The sequence below is a fragment of the Pterocles gutturalis genome, unplaced genomic scaffold (assembly GCF_000699245.1).
Source record: "Pterocles gutturalis isolate BGI_N339 unplaced genomic scaffold, ASM69924v1 scaffold16029, whole genome shotgun sequence".
Classification (NCBI taxonomy): domain Eukaryota; kingdom Metazoa; phylum Chordata; class Aves; order Pterocliformes; family Pteroclidae; genus Pterocles; species Pterocles gutturalis.
Genome location: NW_010130951.1, coordinates 81,253 through 101,867, shown reverse-complemented (window position 1 = coordinate 101,867; position 20,615 = coordinate 81,253). Strand labels below are relative to the sequence as shown.

Below are 20,615 nucleotides of genomic sequence, written 5' to 3'. Positions count from 1 at the left end.
TCTTGTACAGCGCTCTGCTCTGAGCTCCTGGCTGGGGGAGAGCGCGCTGAATAATTTAGCAGTTGCAGCTGCAGCCAGCAGTTCTCTCAATTTAAATGTCACATGCTTTGTTGTTTTCTTTGTTAATTTTTTATGGCTGTGCATTATCAGTGTTTGGCTTTTGGAAAAAAGCAACCTGCTGGTGCCCATGTCATGGGACTTGTGGCCTTGTTCTCAAATGGGAACTGGACAGGGGGCTGGAAATTAAAGCATCTTTAATTTCTGTGGGTGTTGGGGTCTCAACTCAAAGCTCAAGCCGAAAGCAGTTCTGGTTTGGAAAAGAATGTAACGCCGTGGTGGTTGGAGAGGGTGAGGCTAATGCAGGTCAGTTGTGTAGGTTTTGAGTTGTTGCCCCCCCAACACCTTGCAGCCTGTGTGAGCGGCTGCTCCTGGAGTTTGAGGATTGATGAAAGGCTAATGAGGCAGAAATAGATGAGAACGCTCTTGTGTTTTGTGATGGTGGTGTTGCATGAGGAGGGGAAAAAAAAAAAGGACAGACTTGGAAAGAGTGAGGGTCAGGGAGCCAAAGCTCCTGTGTTACTGTTCTCTCGTGTAAATCTCTGGAGGTTATTTTTAAGTGAAAGTTGAATTTAAATTTGAACCATGTAGAGCAGGAGAACTGTCTGGGTTGATGGAGGGTTTTTATGTTGGAATGTTTGTTCTGTGAGGAGATGGTGAGCGGTGCTCTGCGTGCCCTGCGCGATGAGAGAGGTGTTTCAGGCAGGAAAGGAAGGGAGGAGAGTAAGGGCTTTAACCTCAATTGAAGTGTGTGAAATGAACTGAGGCTGTGGCTAAAATCTGTCATCTCCTTCCTGTGAGCAAGTGCAGTACTGTAAAAGTACGTGCTTCGCCTGCGTTAGTTTATTGGTGATGGTTTTCCCCAAGAGTGTAATAGAATAAAATGGGTAACAGCATTCGCGTACTGTTCTTTCTCACATGCTTGTCTCTCATGGCTCATTCAAGGCCTCAGTCTTTATTTTTCTTTTTTATATTTTTTTTTAACCATAAGTAGATGAATGTCCCAGCCCCATGGTTTTCAAATATCTGCTGGTGGGTACAGCAGTGCTTCTGTGGGGCGGGTGCTGCTGGAACCACGTCTTTGCTGCTGCCCGCAGGTTCCCGTTAGGATTGCAGGGTTGTGTTGGCACACCTTGTGCGTCCTTTTTGTGCAAGACTTCAGGAGGAGCTGCAGTGGGTGTCTGTGGAAGCGTTCCATGTGCACCTGGATAAGCGGATTTTGCCAGCTGCTGTTGGTGCTCAGCTCTCCGGGAGCAATAATGACTTCTGATATGTATGGAAAGCCTCACTGACTGGGAGGCGTTTGGTGTGCTGCAGATGCTATGCTGCCCTGTAGCTCAGATCCGCAGATTCCTGGAGGGGTATGTTTTGGTGTTGGCTCCAGGCGGTCCCAGTGCCTGGGTGAAGCTTGTTTGTGGCGTGGGCAGTGCTGGGAGCTTTGGTGGCAGAGCCGGGGGGGTGGAGCGCTGTGGCTGCTCTATAAATAGAGCCGACAGGCTAAGATCTGGGGACTAAAGATTGGGTTGCTATGGAGATTGATCTGAATCAGATTACCTGTAGGTCTGTTTTCCCAGCATGTGCATGTGTGGCGACTGTGTGGTCTGGCATGTATAGCAGGCTGCTTTAGGCAAGCATTTGGCTGAAGCAGGAGGGAGAGGGGAGGCAAGGCTGGAGGGCCAGCATGTGACAGGGACCGGGAAATCTGTCAGGGTAGCAACCGAGAACCCAAATCAGTCCAGCTGTACTCCGTGATGCTGCAAAAAGGTTCCTGTCTGTCTGGCATGATACTTCTGTTTGTGAGCTTGTTTGGGTCGTGTTCAGTCTATTTGTTGGCATCCCTGTCCGTGCTACCTCCATTTTTCTCCAAAAAACTGATGTGGAGGCTAAAGATGTTTGACTGTGTCAGTATATCAGTACTTGTCAGTACTGTTTTCAGAAGGTAAAGAGATAATATCATTCTGTAGTAAGAAAGGAAGAAATCTTTAACTTATTATCATTCTTCAGAAGGGCTTCCAAGGATGACTTTTTGTATTATCAAAAACTGTTTTCACAATTTATTATTTAATTTTCTTTACTCTGATTTATTTTGTCCTTTCCCTCAAGCTTTATGGATAGATGGAAAGTGGAAACAGTTGGGATGCATCTGCTGTTTTGTCTGTAAGGAACTCTCACTGACTCGAGTGATGCGTGTGCTCCAGGGAGGATGCTTTTAGAATCTGCCGGCAGTCCTGTTCTCTACCGGGTGATTTATTATGCTTGGAACGATCCCTAGGCATTTCACAGAACCACACCTATATTATGGACTAACTGTGCTAGATAAATATGCCATTGTCTGTTTAGGCATGCTTGCAATGCTTTGAAAATGCCACCCTCTTTTTTTTTTTTTTTTTTTTTTTTTTTCTTCTATGCCAAAGTGCTAGTATCTTTTAAGGAGTCAGAGCATTGGCATGCACTGCTGCCTTGCCAAGGTGGATGGTAACACACAAAGCAGCTGCACCAGTATAGCAAGTCCATCCAGGTCTGACTTTAGAAATTTTGCCGTGTTCTGTCAATCTCTGGAGAAGGGGAGGTGTTCTCAACTCATCTGTGCTGTCACGTGTGTTTCTTGTCTTAGGAGAACCACTGTAGTATGTGGATAGTAGGGATAATGGGCTTCCTAGAATGTTGCATATTTTTAAGTATAAAACTACTAGCAGTGTTTAATATTAATATATCTGTTAAACAGAGAAAGTGTAACTTGGCTCATATGAAATGAGGACTGCTTTTCTGCTTATTTAAAAGCTTAGTATGAGCAAAAATAATATGTGTTATACCAGAGATAATGGCTGGAATCCCTTGAAACAGACTTGGAAGGAGAAGTTACCAAAATCTCAGTGGTAAAGATTCAATAAAGATCATTAAAATGTCTAAAGACAGGTCAAAGCTACCATAAATAGTTCATATATATACATGTATTTATATATTGTGCTTCAAACTGTGTTGATTCCAGTTCTACGGTGAGTTAAGAGCGTTTCTGGCCATACAGGTGAGGTTGGCTGGTCCCGAGGTACTCGCACCTATTTCTCCTAGCTTAGCAGATAGCTCTCTCACCATACTCAGGGTGTGTAATATGAGAAGAGGAAACATAAATCAGCCAAAAAGTGGACATTGTAACTTCTGGCCCTGCTTGTGTTTGTTTCAGCTTTCAGTTTAGTCCCATTGGTATGGATCTTGAGTTCACAGCGAACAGTGCACTAAGATCAGGCATGGAGGCTATAGATCTGAACGGAGTACAGGCTGTCTTGGCTGAGAATAAATAGAAACTCAAGATGTTCCAAGGACATTTTAGAACTGAAAATTTAGTTCCTTTTGGACATGGCTGGAAATCTGGTCCTTCGCAAGGTGAGATTTCAGTGAATTGAGAATTCGTATGGCAGCTGTCCTGTAATTTTTACCATCACCCTTCTTCATGACTTCCTATTTTAGAAATTAATGTCCCACTGCATGCTATTCAGTCAAATTGAATTGTATGACCCTGATTTGTATTCTGAAGGTATCCGTGCACTGGTGAACTGTGCAGTATGATCCTTGTGCCATTATAAAAGCTGGAGACAATGGAAGAAGAGGTCTCTGTGGTACCATCCTAAACTATGGAATAATTGCAAGGAAAGCAGGGCTTGACATCTACCTGTTGGAAAATAATCTGCTGTCTTCATACCATTTTTTCAAGCAATGATTTGAATACCTGCTGACTGTCATACAGTTGAGTGTGAGGCTGGCCTATCAAAGCTGGAAGCTTCTATGTGGAGAAAACAACTGTGAGCTAAGGTGGATTAACAGTTTGTTGTGTTCAAGTTATTCTTTGACTAAATCACTTTGTTCCTCTAGCTTTGCATCTAGGAAGAAAATACACTTTTAAAAAGACTGAAGACTCCCAAGAGCTAGATGAGATGGGCGTTGCACAATTCGTGTCTCTCCGGACTAATGCTGGGTGTCGGTCTGACACAGATGGCTCTAAGCTGATAAAAAGTCTGCTGCAGTTCTTTCATGCCACCATATCCGTTCTGTGGTGTGGTGCTTTTTGTGAGCGTGTGTGTATAGGCTTTTAATTGCAGAGTACCGTGCAGATTGTCCTCTAAGAAGTCGTGCTACAACCTAAAACATGGGTGTTTGGGGACTATTGAAATGTAGAGTAGTGCCAGTAATAGAGATATTTTTTTGAATACTTTTTTGTCTGGAGTTACTGGTAGGCTGTGGGTCAGTGCTGGCTCTGGCCTTTGTGTCTAGGTTACTGTGCCAATTTCTATTAGTTCGTGAGTACTGCTGACAGCTGCTACAATGTGTGGGTAGTGTTAGTTCTCACCAACCTGTTCGGCATCCGTACGAGTGCTTATTTAAATTATGGTGTTCTCTGATATGTGCTGTGTTTGTGCAGTATGTTTCTGTGATGGCCTTCACATCGTAATTTTTTTTATTTTTCTTGAGCTGAAGTGAGAGGAAGTTGCTCCTCAAGCACTGCTTGAGGATTCAGCCTTCAAAGGGCTGGTTTCATGGTGTTTGCGGAGAAAAAGCACCCTGCAGAAGACCTTCTCAGAAAAAGCAACCTAGAGTTAAAGCAGCTTGAGAGAGAGAAGATGCCATCAAAATCAAAACCTGTACCATCTCAGAGTCTAGATAATCTCTCAGTTCAGGTCCAAATGCCAACATGAAAGAGCAGAAATGGAAGTATCTCTCAGTTGTTTGATCTCTTTCTCTTCTAATGTACTTTGTAAAATCTAGGAGCTAGAGGAAGGATGATGGTGAATTTTTGAGAAAGAAACTATTTTGCCTCTATATTGCCCGTAAAGAAGCTGTCATCTGTAGTTCTGTGATCATATTATGTTCAATCAAATTTTCCACATTCCTGTAGCTGCTCACTCCTACCTTTTCTTTGTGCCTGCACAAGCATTTGTGTGGCTGCTTGGTGAACCAAGTCATAGAAATAACCTATTAAAAACAAAAGTGGTAAGGGAGGAGAAGGGAGGGTGTTAGTTTTAGTCCATATCAATTCCACAATCTGGTTCACCGTGTAACTTCTACCAGCATGGAGGAGGGAATGACAGTGGCCTGAAAGCAAGCTTTTGGCAGCTAGGGAGAGAGAGGCAGGACTGTAATGCATGTTTGTGTTGGTTTATACAGATCATCAACTGTGGTGTCGGATTCCAACCAGGAGTAGGAAGGCGAGTTCCAGCAAATATTGGTCTAATGCTCTTTAATTGCTGTAATCAGCCATTACTAGATCTCTGAAGAAGCAAGAAACCAAATAGGAGAAGGCAAAAAAACCTAAGCTTGGTTCTAATTCTTCTGCCTCTTTCTCCAATCCAACAAAACTGCATCTTCCAAAAGCAAGCCTTTGTCCTCTTACGTCTCACTGTAACTGTGGCCTTGTTAAGAGTAAGTAACCAAGCAAAGGACACTCTAGAAGCCCCTGCCGAATATCTGCATCAGTCTGGTCTTCCAGTGTTGCAGTAGAAATCAGAAGTCTTAGAAAGTACTCAGGTCTTTCTTTAAAAAACTGACAGAAACTTTGATGTGTGGCGTCACTAGGATGCAGGTTCAGCCATTCCAGGGACCTTGGAAGCCCTGCATATGTTCCTTGTACTGGTCTGCTCGGGTGTTCTCTTGAAAATTTTATTATTTTGGTGGAGGTCTTTGTATGGCATACCTCACTAGCTCCTTCGCAGAACTGTGGGAAAGATGTGTAATGAATTGCCGTCATAAGAGATGTTCTCCAGGACAGGCATAGGAGAAGAACCACAGGGTATGGACGAGTTACTGAAAGGGAAGTTAAGGTTGTGGTCTTGCAGCCTCTCGGTTACTCTGTAGTAGTTGCACATTTTTACTCCATTGTATGAGGTTTAGTTTCTCTGCCTTCACTGAGGGGTAGGATAGTCTGTTATATAAGAGGAAGAACATACGGTCAGTTACCACTGAGTAGCAGAAGTTCCTCGAAGTCATACTTGTAGGTTACCTCATGGTAACTTATTCCTGTGCCCATATCTGTAAGTGAACAGTGAGTTCCTAGAAGAGTGCTGGGTAAAGCTATTTGTAAAGAAAACAGATGAAGTAGTTCTTCAGACTGAAGACAAAAAGATTCCCTTGGTCATCCCAACTTCATCTTGTTCCTCTTAAGTTTATCTGTGCCAAGATACTTGCAGAATATGTTGGATCAAGAGCTGTTGCAGGACAGATTCTACAATATTTTCAATAGTGTCATTAAAATGAAGAAAGAAGAGCTGTGCTTCCTGTGTCTGTATTTTCTCTGTTGTTCAGAGAAGATAATTTATAAAAGTATTGCTGCTCAGAGCAGGTAGTTCATCCTGCTGTCACTTAGGAACCTACGGTGACTGTAATTGAGGATCTACTGAAATCTTGCCACAAAGTCTTACAAAATGTGGGGTTTTGTGTGTGTGAGGCTTAAGGTTGCTTTCAGTTTATTATTGCGTAATTAATACTAGTACTTTTTTCCTTTTTTTGTTAAATTGTATACATACTTTTTTGTGTATTTGTGTTCTTACTGGTATTTGGAGGGCTAATGAATAAAATTCCCCAACTCTGTACCTGGAATGTGAAGGGCTGGGAAAAAATCAAGCATGTTGCTAAACTTTGAATGTGATTGTGAGACGCTGGCAGTTACAGTGCCTTTAAGACTTTTATTTGTGAAGTAATGAGAGAAACATCAAGAAAATGATCTAATTTTGATGAAATTTACAGGTTGTTAGTAAATCTGTTATACCTTTATACAAATAAAATCTAAGCTTTATGCTGTGGAATGGAAAGATTTTAGTACAGTAATAATAATTTTCTGGATTCTGTGATAGCCTTAGGATGTAAAGATGAACTGAAATAGAAACCTTACTCTGAATATGCCTCAAAAGGCAATCAGTTCAATTTTTTTTTAATGTGACTTTATTAATGCTTTCATTGGGATGCTGAGTAAACTTGTAGTATAGTTTGAGCTTCTCTGATTTTAGAGTTTCTGAGAACTTTCTGTTTCAGAAAATTTGTTTTCAGATTGTTTTCAAATGTAGGTGAGGAACATTGTAATACGGAACTTGATTACTTTTGAAGATTTTTTTTCCTCTCTTTCATGAATACAGTGAAGTATGAATAGTGGGATGGGAAAGAACAATCTTACAGTGCTTACTGAATTCTGGATGTCTATTAAGCATAATTATTGATGAATAGTAATGATGCAGTAAAATACCAATTGTGCCAAGAAGATTTTTCTGTTATAAAATGAGCAGAGAAGGTAGCTGTAGGAGGCATGGGTATCAAGAGTAAATGGTGAAGATACACAAGATAAATGAAATTTAATAAAGTGAAAGAAGCAGTGTGATTTATAAGAAGCACTTTTGCTCTTGCAAGCTGCACTTCTATAGACCTGCAGCTCTATATCTTCACAGAAGAAAGCGTTTGTAAGAGATCGCAGACATTGGGGATTGTGGAGATCATTCTAGCTCTAGGCCACATCCAGGTATGGGAGGATGAGGTGCATTATACCAAATGGGATTTCTCTTGATATTACCCCTTCTTTAATTACTCTGTTTATCAGACAGCTAGAGTTCAGGTTGTGTTTTTTTCTTCAGTTGTGTTTAACTGTACAGAATTGCCAGTGAAAGCTCCTTTCCCAAGCACTGTAGGAATCCCAGGGATTTGCCTAAACAATACTTGTGCCTCGAACCATTTCACGAATGGCTCTTTGCCAGTGATGTGCTTCTTTGTCTGTAGTCTTTCCTGAGATCCTCTTGTACTTTTTTGTGTGTTTTTCAACACTCTCTGCTTTTGTGGGCTTGTGGTTGTGGTGTTGTACTCATGAAGAGGAAGCTCCGTGGATGGCTGTGACTGCACAGAACACTGAGGCTTTTTGGGAATGTAACTAAGGTCATGAAGTTTCTTACATATATTTGGTATTCCTGGTTGTGCCTTTGACACTCTTGCTTTTCTTGATCACAGGTTGGACTTGCCAGACAGTTCCAAGCAGATTCTCTTCCCCAGGGCAGTTAATCACGGCTGACTGGACAGCTGACTACTGGATCGATGAACAGAAGTTCACTGAGATGACATAAGGACGGGCATCAAGGACAATGGTGCAGAAAAAGAAAACCTGCCCTCGGTTACTTGACTATCTTGTAATCATTGGAGCCAGGTAATGTAAAAGAGCCTCAACACCACTTTTGCGTGGGCGGTACAGTGGGAATAAATAGCATCCATTGATGAAACCTCGCTTGGTGCTGAGGAAGTGCTGGCTGGAATGCGTGCAGAATGCTACCATAATGGGAGCATCTACTTGGGCCAAGGCACTTTTTGGAAGATACTTGTGCAGCCAAAGTTTTTTAACTTGCTGGTTTTGGACTCCTTTTCAAGAGTCCACAAAGGGTGACTAAGAAAAGCCGATTTATATATGACTCTCTGGTAGCCTTTGTCTGAACTTCTTTGCTTCTGCTGGCATCAGGATAGAGAAATTCACAAATGGAAAATACTAAAAGCCACATACCAGTAAAATACTAGTTTTGAGTTACTTTTCTAGCTTTTTAAGTGCACTCTGTAAACTCAGTTTAAAAAAAAAAAACCTGAAACTTGCCTTGCTTGGCTGTTTCTCCTTCTAATACTCATTTATCCTCATAGGAATGACATGAATGCTTTCTTTTTTTAATGCCTTATTAACTATCAATAGGTAAAATGTCACGCTTGTTTACTTAAAGTGTGTATGAAATGTGGGGTTGATATGTGTGCTGTTTGTCAAATTCACAGGTACTCAGTAAATGTTTGTTTTCTTTATTCAAAGTTTATGCAGTAACTTTCTGCTGGTCTATTTAATGGGTGTATTTTACTTTTATTTCTAAATGTCAGTGGTCTATGTGCATCAGCCTGTTGCTTTACCTCCCACTTTCTTTTCAGCATACTTTGAGTTGAGTATTTAAAAATAGGCTAAGCAGAGGAAATTACATAATGCTAAGTAATAATTATTTTTATTGTATTTTATGGACAGGATAATGGTTTCATTACTTCTTATTGTCTGTAGAAAAAATGACCAAGTTTTCCGTATGTGTGTCACTGACTAGGAAGAAGGAGGAAGTGTTAAATGCCTCCTCCAGTGGTGCTTATAGTGTCTGATGTTCTCATTTAGAAATTTGCTAGCATCACTTCTGGACTCCTACAGTACTCTCGCTTTTTGCTGGGCAGCGGTAGCTGGATTGCTGATGCTCAGAGATCTGTTGTCTCATCAGACACTTCAACAAATGCCTGTGATAAGAGATGGAGCTGACTGAAATAGCTTCTACTGCAGAGTCCTTAGGAGCTCCATGTGGCCGTTACCGTTATATCTTGTTATCCACTGTGCGCAAACAGCAATGCCTTTTGGAAGTATTGCCTTTTGTTAGATGCAGATTTTCTAAATGTCTGAGAAGACTCTGTCTTTGTAGCTAATATTGCTGCAGAGGCATGAACTGATGAGATATTCACTGGTACTTTGTTGATGATGTTTTTTAAAATAATTTACTGCCAGACAGACTCTGTAAACAGTACCAGCATTATGTGACATTTCTTCTTCAGCAGATGATGCATTAATTGTGTCCACTAATATACAAAAGCTTTTTAGGGTTTCTTTTTTCTTTTTGTGCAATATTTCTGTACTTAACTGTGCAGGCAGTATAAATTTTGTTACAAATTTATGCTTTATTACTGAAGCATTTTTACTTTTTTTTCGTAAAGTGGGAGAATTAGTCAGCAGAGCTATTTACACCAGTGATTTTCTTTTGTAAATTACAAACATTTTATTGCTACTTGTTTGGGTTTTCTCACCTGGTAGCTAAGAGAAAAGCAAGTGTCATTTTTATTTTGAAATGGGCAAATCTGAAGTATCAAGGTGAGATGATGTCTTGTATGAGATCCCATAGGCAAGTGATGGAGGAGCCAGGTTGCCTACATCCCATTTTGTAAACATGATACTAAATACTAATTACTTCAGAAAATGATGAGAGATCAGACTTTATAGCAAAGGAGTCAAACCAAAGAGAGGTTGTTCTGGGGGCATATTTTCCTTCCTTCACTGTGTGGATCTCATACTATTTCTCTTACAGTTATTTGGTAAATTTAATGGAAAAACAGTGGCAGGAAAATAGTTAATACCTTGAAACAATCTGTTTTTCTGTTGGGAAATTAGGAATAAACAGAATTGCCTTTCTGTTTTTGTGTTCTATTAGCAATTTGTGGTACATAGGTTGGTGAGACACAGTGTTAAACAGGTCTACATGTTACTGCCCAGCTTTTATAGTAACTTACTCTTCAACTTGAAAATCAAACACAGAAATATATATATAAAACTATAGTTGCTAGAACTTTTTAATTAAAATTTTACAGGATGAGGCCCATATCATTCTGCCATTTGGCTGAGTTCTTTCCTAGTAAATTCTTGTTTTTCCCAGTTAGAATTGATACTGAATTTTCTCATATAATTTTTCATCATCTTCATAAATGTCTGAAATCATGGGAGTTTTCATCTGACTGTATATCTGGAGAGGGACAGTGTATTTCCTACCCAAGTGTTGCCCAGAGACCTGCGTGACTGAATTCATTTTGGAAATTAAAGTCAGGGAAACATGAAAATACAATGTTCTCCTGGGAACAACATATTCCTGAAAGTCCTTTTCTTGGTCAAATTTGAACAGGCTGCTCATTGGGCCTTGCTAATGCTGGTATCGATTTTTTTTATTTAACCTTTCTGCAGTTGTGGCCTTGTGCTGGTGATTGAGCATTGTGGCTAGCGGCTGAGAAGCTGCGCTTTCCCCGGATAGTGGGGGAGAGAAATAGAGATGAAGCTGAGCACGCAGGCTCCTGATGCATTAGCAGGGAGATACCAAAGATTTTTATTGGCATTAGTTAACCGTGTATGGTTTTTTGTTTGCTTTTTTTTTTTGTAGGCAGCCAAGTAGTGATAGTGTTGCTCAGACTCCTGAACTGCTGCGACGTTACCCTCTAGAAGACCACGTGGACTTTCCTCTACCGCCTGATGTTGTATTCTTCTGCCAGCCAGAAGGATGCCTGAGTGTGCGGCAAAAACGCATGAGCTTCCGTGATGATACTTCCTTTGTCTTCACGCTCACGGACAAGGACACAGGTGTAATTCGCTATGGAATCTGTGTCAACTTCTACCGCTCCTTCCAGAAGCGAGTACCCAAGGAGAAGGGAGAAGGCACAGGGGGGCATCGAGCTCGAGAGGGACAGAAAATCTCTAAATCTGGGGATGCACCTGCACCCCAAGAGGAGGTGGGCACCGAGAGTTCGGAGAGTGGTTCTTCACTGCAGGCTCCAAGTACAGAGTCTACCCCAGATGTGAATCGATCACCGCGCAGTAAGCGTCTGGCCAAAGGCAGCCATCGCTCTCGGAACAGCACTCTGACTTCTCTTTGCATCCTCAGTCATTATCCCTTCTTTTCCACCTTTCGTGAGTGTCTGTACACCCTCAAGAGACTTGTGGACTGCTGTAGTGAGAGATTGTTGGGCAAGAAGTTGGGGATTCCTCGTGGGGTACAGAGGTATGTTGAGGGGGAAGAAAGAACTTCCTCCTACTGTTTGTGTCCAGGGCCGCAATTATCTGCATGGCAAATTGTGGTTACAGATGCGGTTGAAGAAACAGCCAAACACCCATGGTGGACCGTTTTGCTGTTTAACCCAGGATCACAGTAGGAAAAGGAAATTTTTGTGATGATTTCTTTAAAGTTTCTCTGATCCTGTACCCTGGTATGATTTTCATCTTTGATATACCTAAGGAGGTGCTATCCTGCTAACAACTGACTAAGCGTGATCTTTTCTGAAGCTGAGCACTGATGCTGTTATTGTTGCTTTGGCATAGAAGCTCCGTGGCAGTCTATGTCAGGACTAATTCTCTGGCAAATTAGAGAGAATTTCCACTTGGGGCAAGAGGGAAATGATGAAGGCATGCTTACCGAGCTTATGAAACAATCTGAACTTTAGCGTGGGAGAGGAAAGACTAGAGATTTTGAAAGAGATCAAAGTACAATATTTGAAGGGGAGAGGGAGGAGGGGTAGAAAACAGGAAGGATATGGGAATGGGGGTTGGTAACAGCAAATTAACAAGAACTTGATGTATTTTTAATGTGATATAGTAACCTTACATATCTTTTATTATAATGTTGGGTATGTAACAAAAGCTGTTGCACTGTAGGGTGCAGAAGGAACAATGTCTCGATGTATATCAGTCATGGATGTATATCTGTGCTATTGTGCCTGACACCTACATTCCAGGATGATATTTTCCTTCCCAGCATGCTAACTGAAACGAGAACATATGAGATGAATCTCTGGAGAAGGAGGGGGTTATCTCTATAGTAAGAGGGATGGGGCTGTGCAGTAGCTCATAATGTGAGTTAAGTAGCTTCGTACACTCCAAATCAAACTTTGCAAAAGCAAAAAATTACAGGACATCTATAATTTTCATCTTTATAAGATCTTTACATTTGTCATGAAAGGAGAAATCTGTCCCGTTCACAGAGCAGTAGCCTACTTCTTTGGTTACTGCCCTGGAATAGTTCTGGGAGAGTGTGACTATGACTTGACGCCTACGTTAGCAGATTTATCACCTGAATCCACTGACTGTTGGACCAAAAATTATTTTGTCAGAACAAAACTTTATTTTTTTTCCCCAGTGAAAGTATGTATTAAGGGAGTTTATTTATTTTGTCACTTGGTTTAGTCTGATAATTACTAAGGCAGAAAAGAAGCTAAATTTCATTATTTTCCTCAAGTCTGTGAGCTCATCTGATTTCTTGAAAGGGGTGTTGAAGGTGTTTGAATGGCATGTGGTATTTGAAAAATTTGCTCTTGTTGGACATAATTCTTAAAGAGAAGAACTGCGTGACAGATGAAGAGGGCAAGAGAAGGAATGCTGAGCGTACATCTCTGGGAAAAGTAAAGCAGCAGGTTTGAATTACCATGTGGTTTGCAAGCCGTGACCTGGAAAAGTAGAATAGTTCTGAAGTGGTGGCAGAATAAAGGTGAAACTGAATCCTTACAGGTTGCAAAAGGTTGAGCATGCCTGTTAACAACCTAGTGTCCTGTGCCTTCCAAGCGGCTGAAGAGTGGAGGATGAGAAAGATCACAGTTCCCAAGAGGAGTATCGCTTACTCAGCATAATCTCAAATTGCCCTTCTTTTGCCCTCTCCATATTTCTTCCTTTCTGAAGCCTTCAGTGTCATAATCTTTTTTCTTAATTTTTTTTTTTCAGCTTTTAGCTGTAAGGTAGAACCTCTAATTTGAACCCGTACCATTCTAAAGGATCTGTTACAGTAACTGAAGATATTTATCAGGGCAAAGTTTCAAGTTTTTAAGCTTTAAGGCCCTGAGCAATGCTGTGCATGCATTGTGGCCAGCCTGTCTGTGAACTACAGGTTTGCAGATCGCTAGTTTAGGGCACAGAAAAATTGCTGCTTATTTTGCTAAGGTACCTAAATGCTTTCTAGACAGCTTCCAGAAATGTATATTCTCAGGTTAATTACGTCCACTTCTGCCGTGGGTTATTCTGCTCTTAAGAATGATACAATGCAATTTAGGATAGGATGAAAAAGAGTATTTTCTCATGCCAGAACGTCTGAGAGATCTTGGTGTGGCATGTTTTTATTATCCTGGGTTTAGTTCCTATTATTGCAAAGGTTTGCAGGATTGTTGGAAGCAGAATCCTACAGTGAATCAGTCTGCCACAATTCTGAACGAGGTATGAGAGTATCCTGTGTGCATGCTGGATTTCAAGCACCAGGGTGATGACAGATCTTCAGAGATCTGGACCTAATGAACCCCTGAAATGAGTGAATGAACTGTGATGTGGAAGTGACATACTTGTGTTGATTCCAGCCCTTGACATACTTCTGTTGGTTCCTGCCACAGAATGATTTATACTTTCCCACAGTGGTTGTTTCAGTGAGCTTAAATCCCTACCTTCCCTTCATCTGTGTGACCAAGTGTTTGTTAGCTGCATCTTTTAACTCCTGGTGGATCTGCCTTTTCCCTGAAAGAGCCTTGCAGAATGGCTGTTGTGTGAAGAATACGCCAGTACTATTGGAGTGTTAACCTTGTTGTTCTCCCTGTACAGGGACACAATGTGGCGGATTTTCACAGGCTCCCTCCTGGTGGAAGAAAAGTCTAGTGCGTTGCTACACGACTTGCGGGAGATTGAGGCCTGGATATACCGACTGCTTCGTTCACCGATGCCTGTTGCTGGTCAGAAGCGGGTGGATGTGGAAGTCTTGCCACATGAGTTGCAGCCAGCTTTGACCTTTGCTCTTCCTGATCCGTCCCGCTTCACCTTGGTGGATTTTCCGTTACATCTGCCTTTGGAGTTGTTGGGAGTGGATGCCTGCCTGCAGGTGCTGACCTGCATCCTTCTGGAGCACAAGGTAAGAAGGGAAGAGTTGATCTTTGATAGGGGTGTAGGAGGGGCTGCTCTCTTCAAAACCAGGGTAGGCTGGATGTGTAGAACAGCTGTCTCCTGCACTGCCTGGAATCAGTTTGGGGGGGGAGGGAATAGCTCCTTCTGAGGTTCCTGTTTTGAAAAGTTTTGCTCTTGCTCAAAAAAAGCACCTGAAGCTTGTTTTTGGGCAGGTTAATGGAGGGTCATCCAGTACACAGCCGTTAAATTAGAGGCCTGCAGGCTGGGATCTTTGTATGCCCCTGGAGGCAGTATTAGAAGTGAATGGTTGCTGCGGTGCTAATGTGAGTTTCTTTGGTTGCAGGTTGTATTGCAGTCCCGAGATTATAATGCGCTCTCAATGTCTGTGATGGCCTTTGTGGCCATGATCTATCCGTTAGAGTACATGTTCCCAGTGATCCCTCTGCTTCCCACCTGCATGGCCTCTGCAGAACAGGTATGTATTTCTCCTTTGTTGCTCTTTTGCAAAGGAGGTTTCTGTGATGTCTGAAACTTCTATAGGAGTAGTCCTTGTTTCCTTCCCTGCTGGTTTCGCTGGGATTGTAGTAAAGGCTGCCTTGCAAAGAATGTTCTTTGAGCACCATGAAGTATTTAAATCGTAGGGGTCCACTTCTTTAGGATATCTTCAAAGCATGCTTAGTGAGTACTATGATTCAAAGCAGTAGGTCACAGTAGTTCACAGGCAATGGACTGAAAGGCCATAGATCCACAATATTGTGATAAGTGTTTAGCACCCCTCCTCCAGCTGAGTATTAAGGTTTGTTGGGAAGGGTCCAGAGTGGTATTTAAGGATGCTTGAGGCCTCTTGATTCAGAGTTTAGAAACTGTTGCCTGCAGTTTATTCTCCTCAGAAACATGAAGTGTTGAGTTACTTCACCTGGGATCCTGGGTTTTACCAATAGCCAGCTCTCTGGAGGAGCTCATTATTTTGCTTGGAAAGATAAAATTCAGGCCATCTTACTGCTTCAGTGCTATCCTGCAACTGATGCTGCAGTTTTCTTCCTGTAGTGCCCCTTGGAGGTGGCCAACTGTTCTAGATTTAAAGAATAAATTAGCCTCTCAAGCACGCACTGATCTCAAGCTGCTGTATGCCTTACTGATTTAAACCTCTGCTGATTCCCTTATCAGAAACAACCTGAATTTCCCCTTAGATTTTCCATGTACATTTGAAAAAATTTGTCTATTTCTTCTGCTTTCTAGAGATGTTATTGTTTTGAAATGAAATTACCATTACAAGGGTAAGGGTAAAGCCCTTGCAAGGGTAAAGCCATATTTACAATGGCACAGACCCAGTTTGAGCTGAAGGTATGTTCATCTGTGACTTGCTGCTTCTCTAGTTAGGCTTTTACTCTGAACATCTTTTCTTGGTCCGTAATAGATGTGGCAAGCTGTTAGATTAGCTAAGTTTTTTCCAAAGAGCCATGCAGCCGTATAAATTACATCTCAGGGCTGGGGAGCATGGGAGGTGGAAATTTATTTTCTTCTGGATGAAAACTGAAGCTCTCTGAGGAGGAGCTTTTATTCTTTTTTAAATGTTTCTATTGTCTGGAATTCATTACTTATTTATTAATGCCTTGTGCGTTGTCTTCTCTGCTATAAACCTACCGTAGTTAGTAAATAAATATTTGGGAAGAACATGGCGATATCAAATGCAGATCTTGTCCTTATTAAAGTCTCTTTTTCTCTCAGTTGCTTCTAGCCCCTACACCTTATATCATTGGTGTTCCAGCAAGTTTCTTCCTTTACAAACTGGATTTTAAAATGCCTGATGATGTATGGCTTATTGACCTGGATACTAATAGGGTAAGTGGTGCCCATAAGGACCTGTGGCTTTTTTTCCAGGGAGCTGTGCACTCTCATCAGTGTACTCACTGAGAATTTAAGAATGCCTTGCCACAATCTGCCTTTGCTGCTCCCATTTTAAACTTTAGGATTTCGTTCCTTGTTGTGTCTCAAGGTCCCCATTTCTTCTGCGCATAAGGCATTCTTTTTAATTTAATCCATCTGGCTATATCATTAGAAGATAAGTCCTCAAACAAATGAGAAAGCTGTTGTCGTAACTGTGACCTGTCTCTTATATCCCTGCCTAAGAAATTAGATCTGATAAGGGCCTTACAGCAGCACTGGTTGTCATGATTCAAATGGGACTATGTATCCTGCTTTCTACTGATACATGAGCAAAGCCATAAGTATTGATGCACATGTCTGTGTGTGGGGGTTGTGTTGTGGGGGTTTTATTCTTAATTATTTTGCTTTATGGCTTTTATTCCTTAGTCTCTGGAGTGGTAGAGATTTGAGAGATTCTGTTTTGGAAATGCCTACAGCTGGGAAATTTTTAGTCTGTTGCTGTGCTTAATTCCAGGTGATCGTTCCTACAAATGCAGAATCTTTGCCAGCACTGCCAGAACCAGAAGCCTCAGAGCTGAAAAAGCATCTGAAACAGGTAATAAGCACTTTGGGGAAAGGGCTCGGATTCAGTAGAACTTAGCAGGTGAATATCATATGATATTCTTCTGCTACGCTGAAAGAGTGCAAGTCAGCAAATGTAAAGCAAAATGTGTTAAAAGCAAGTGTGTATCCGGGTACATTGGATGGATGTGAAAACATATCAGGCTACTAGAATATTCTTGTTCAAGAAAGTGCCCCATGGTCAGTCATGGAGAGGTCTACTCTGAATGTGGAGGTGGGCTTGTCAGTAGGATGGCTGGTTAAATGTTACAGGGGTGTCTTCTTTTGAGCTCCCTGAGCTGTATGACTTTTGTCTTCTGACTAAGCTGGATCTGAGACTTTTGTTTCAGATTTCTCTGTAGTTTCTCCAGAGGACTTCATTGTAATTTTTGTTACCTGTTTCATCTTTTGCTGTCTCTGCTGCTTCCACCTTTGTAATCTGTAGGGGAAGCACAGGACTAGGAATTTTCTGCCAAGTTGTTTAAGATGCGTCTTTCATATAGTTGGCCAGTTAGAACAACCCTGATGTTAGAATACAACAGCATTTTGAGCTTGAAAAGTTATATCAATTGATACAGATGCTAAGTGGTAGATATGCAGTTGCTGCTTTTCTGTCTTAACGGAGAGAGTTAATTTGGGAAAGTGAGCGGTGGCTGAGGCTTATAATTGCAGTTTAGTTCTTAGCCAGGTGAGTGATAACTTGAAATGCTCCTGGACGCAATAGATGGTTTCTAGTTGTTACTGTTGTTTGGGGCTAACTTGTTTCCAGTTGGTGCAGAAACTTCCAGATTCCTCCTTTACATTTGCCATGTGGGCTTTAGACTCTGACTTGATCCATCAAGCTATGATCATCTTTGTTTCCCCTCCATTCACAGATCTGTGTGTGAGGTCTCAGTCTCTCCTCTCAGGTCCTGCTAAGCCATTTATCAGCTTGGGTCATCCTGGCTGATCGTGTCAAGCAGGTTTTATCTCTTTATTTCTGTTTCCCTTATGCACGCTGCATGCAGTATCTAAAGGTAAAGTGTGTTACTAATGTGATGAGTTCTGCTCTTTCTCTCTCCTCGTAGACCAGGAGAGTGAAGTGTGTAGCCTCTATGATACCCCAGTACCTGCTGTCAGCACAGATGGAAGCAATGTTTTGCTTGGAGTTTTGTTAGATCCACCTTCCCCCCCCCCTTCTGCCTCACCCCCTTGCAGTTTCAGGCAGTATTCAGCAAAACTCTCTCATTAGGGCAATGTTGGATATCAGAAGAACAAATGGCAGTTTCCTTGAAGATATATTTAAAATTCTCAGAATGTTCACCCAAATTCAGGTTACATCCCTATGAGTTCCAATAGGCATTATTATTAAGAGTTCACCATTGTCAAAGGAGAAGCAGCTCTACTGGTTGCTGGACAAAGTAGAGAAGACTAAATTTTGGCCCACGTCACTAAAGTTAATGCTTCTGTGTGCCCTTGGGTCTTAGTGTCAATGAATAAATTTCAGGATATCTGCTTTTAAACTGCAGTAGAAAGTTCTTAGCTGCATCAATAAAGGCAGCAGCCTTTCCACTTTCGAGTGGCCAGATGTGAATGTTTGGGGGTGGGGCAGCTAGACCTCTCTCCCAAGATGTGCCTATTTTGTGGTCCCTTTTATTTCCTCTCATTTGTGATATTTGGTAGTAATAGTGGTTTTTTTTTTTCTTCCATCTGTTTCTCTGTGGTCATGTGTCCGTCTTGGCTCTGATGGGCTGCTGGTGTTATCATATGATCTTCCATCTTGCCTCCAGTGTCTGGTTAGCATGACTGCAATCACTCAGAAACAGCTGCTCACTCCTGACAACAAGGTTCTTTATTTTATTCTTTTCTCCTAAATTTTCCATTTTACCCTTTTCCTTTAGAGTTTTGGTTTTTGTTTTGTTTTATATATTTATTTATTTTTGAAAGAAAAAGATGAAGACTCAGTGGGCAAATGGGAGAAATGAGGAAGGTTTAGGATAGGTCTGGGTGTCCAGGACTGATTTCCCATTTGTGCTGCTCCAGTGCATATCCCTGAAGATGTTGTTATGAGGGTTGAAGAGGATGGTAGCTTTATGGAGAGATGAAGCCCTCATTCAGATGGGAAGTGGAGGTTTGCAGGGATACAGGCAGATGCCTCTGTAAAGGTGTCTCCACATTGTCCTGGGATGTCAAACTTGCTGGTTGAATGGCCAAGTTGCAAGGCAAGTTTCAAGGCCTCTAGCTCCCAAGACGTATTCAAATTCCACATGGGAATAAATCTACAGTAAATTATGAACAGTGCCATACTCCTAGTGGTCCAATTTGGGCTGTCTGTTTTCCTGTCATGAATGATCTATCAGAGTGGACTTCTGTGCTACGGCTTGGCTGGCTCCAGGACTCTTCCAGCATTGAGGAAATTGTTTTGACAAGCCACATAAAGGAGGGCCTGGAGAAATTTGTTGACTCAGCATAGGAGATGATTTAAGACAAACTGATGGAGCATGCACAATTGTCTCTATTGCCTAGAGGGCAGGGTAGCTCTGGTCTCTTGTTCCTTGAATAACTTTTCTTGCTGAATGTGTGCATAATGTTGTCCTTCGTTAGGCACTGGCCAGCATGAGTCTGAACACTCAGCCCATTCTTAATCTAGAGAAGTTCCATGAGGGGCAGGAGGTGCCACTGCTGCTGGGAAGACCGCAGAATGATTTGCAGTCTACTCCCTCCACAGAATTCAACCCTCTGATCTATGGAAATGATGTGGACTCTGTGGATGTGGCTACCAGGTGAGGCTGAACAGGAAGGTGGTGTCGAGTCTTCATTAAGTTCACACTTGAAGGCAGCATAGACCCTTCTATGGGTCCTGTGGTGGAAGCAGCATCTTCCAGGTTTTACTGCAGGTTCTACCTTACATCATCGGAAAAAAAGAACAGAATTTACAGTGTTTATCTGAGATCTGTTAAGTGCATGAACATAACTATGTATCTTGAGGGGGTGTTTTGTTCCTTACATTTTCCCATGAATCGTCCGCTTTACCTGGACTTGTTAGTCTGATATTGTATCCTCAGCTTAAATCACAAGCCTTGAACTACAAAAAGAGATGGAGACCTCATTGTCACCACAGCTAGCACATATGAGAACGATGTCCTTCATTGGGTGGGTCTTGGTGTTGAGCTGGTGAATTAAAACAAAGTGATTTCTTGGTGGGTTGTTTTTTTTTTTTTTTTTTATGCAACTGTTTTCTAAGAATCAGTTTTTCATACTGGGTTACCATTTTTCAAAGTTTTGAAACATTGCCTATTGCATACCTTTTAAAGGCTTTCTGTCTTCTGTTGTGTTCTGTGTTTTTATCTGATATATTGTCCTCTGTTTCTTTTTAGGGTTGCTATGGTGAGATTCTTCAACTCACCAAATGTTTTACAAGGTTTCCAGATGCACACTCGCACTCTTCGTCTCTTCCCACGACCAGTGGTGGCCTTCCAGGCAAATTCTTTTCTTGCCTCTAGGCCGAAGCAGACACCTTTTGCAGATAAGCTTTCCAGGACACAGGCAGTAGAATACTTTGGAGAATGGTCACTCAACCCTACTAACTATGCTTTCCAAAGAATTCACAACAGTAAGTTTTGGTCTTGCCTTTCCTGCATTTGGAAATGCAGGAACTTAAAAAGCAGAG

General features: G+C 41.7%; 1 protein-coding gene across 1 annotated transcript in view; it reads left to right on the top strand.

Annotated features, from left to right (window-relative positions):
- The first annotated feature begins 8,028 nt into the window (after positions 1-8,028).
- The window catches only part of MADD (MAP-kinase activating death domain), a 59,866-nt gene continuing 47,279 nt past the window's right edge, over positions 8,029-20,615 (top strand). Inside the window, exons 1-8 of the mRNA XM_010080421.1 lie at positions 8,029-8,224; positions 10,998-11,612; positions 14,183-14,486; positions 14,823-14,954; positions 16,208-16,321; positions 16,881-16,961; positions 19,550-19,728; positions 20,323-20,558. Of these exons, the coding sequence (XP_010078723.1) occupies positions 8,163-8,224; positions 10,998-11,612; positions 14,183-14,486; positions 14,823-14,954; positions 16,208-16,321; positions 16,881-16,961; positions 19,550-19,728; positions 20,323-20,558 (1,723 nt within the window). The 5' untranslated portion in view covers positions 8,029-8,162. The remainder of the gene's footprint in view (positions 8,225-10,997; positions 11,613-14,182; positions 14,487-14,822; positions 14,955-16,207; positions 16,322-16,880; positions 16,962-19,549; positions 19,729-20,322; positions 20,559-20,615) is intronic.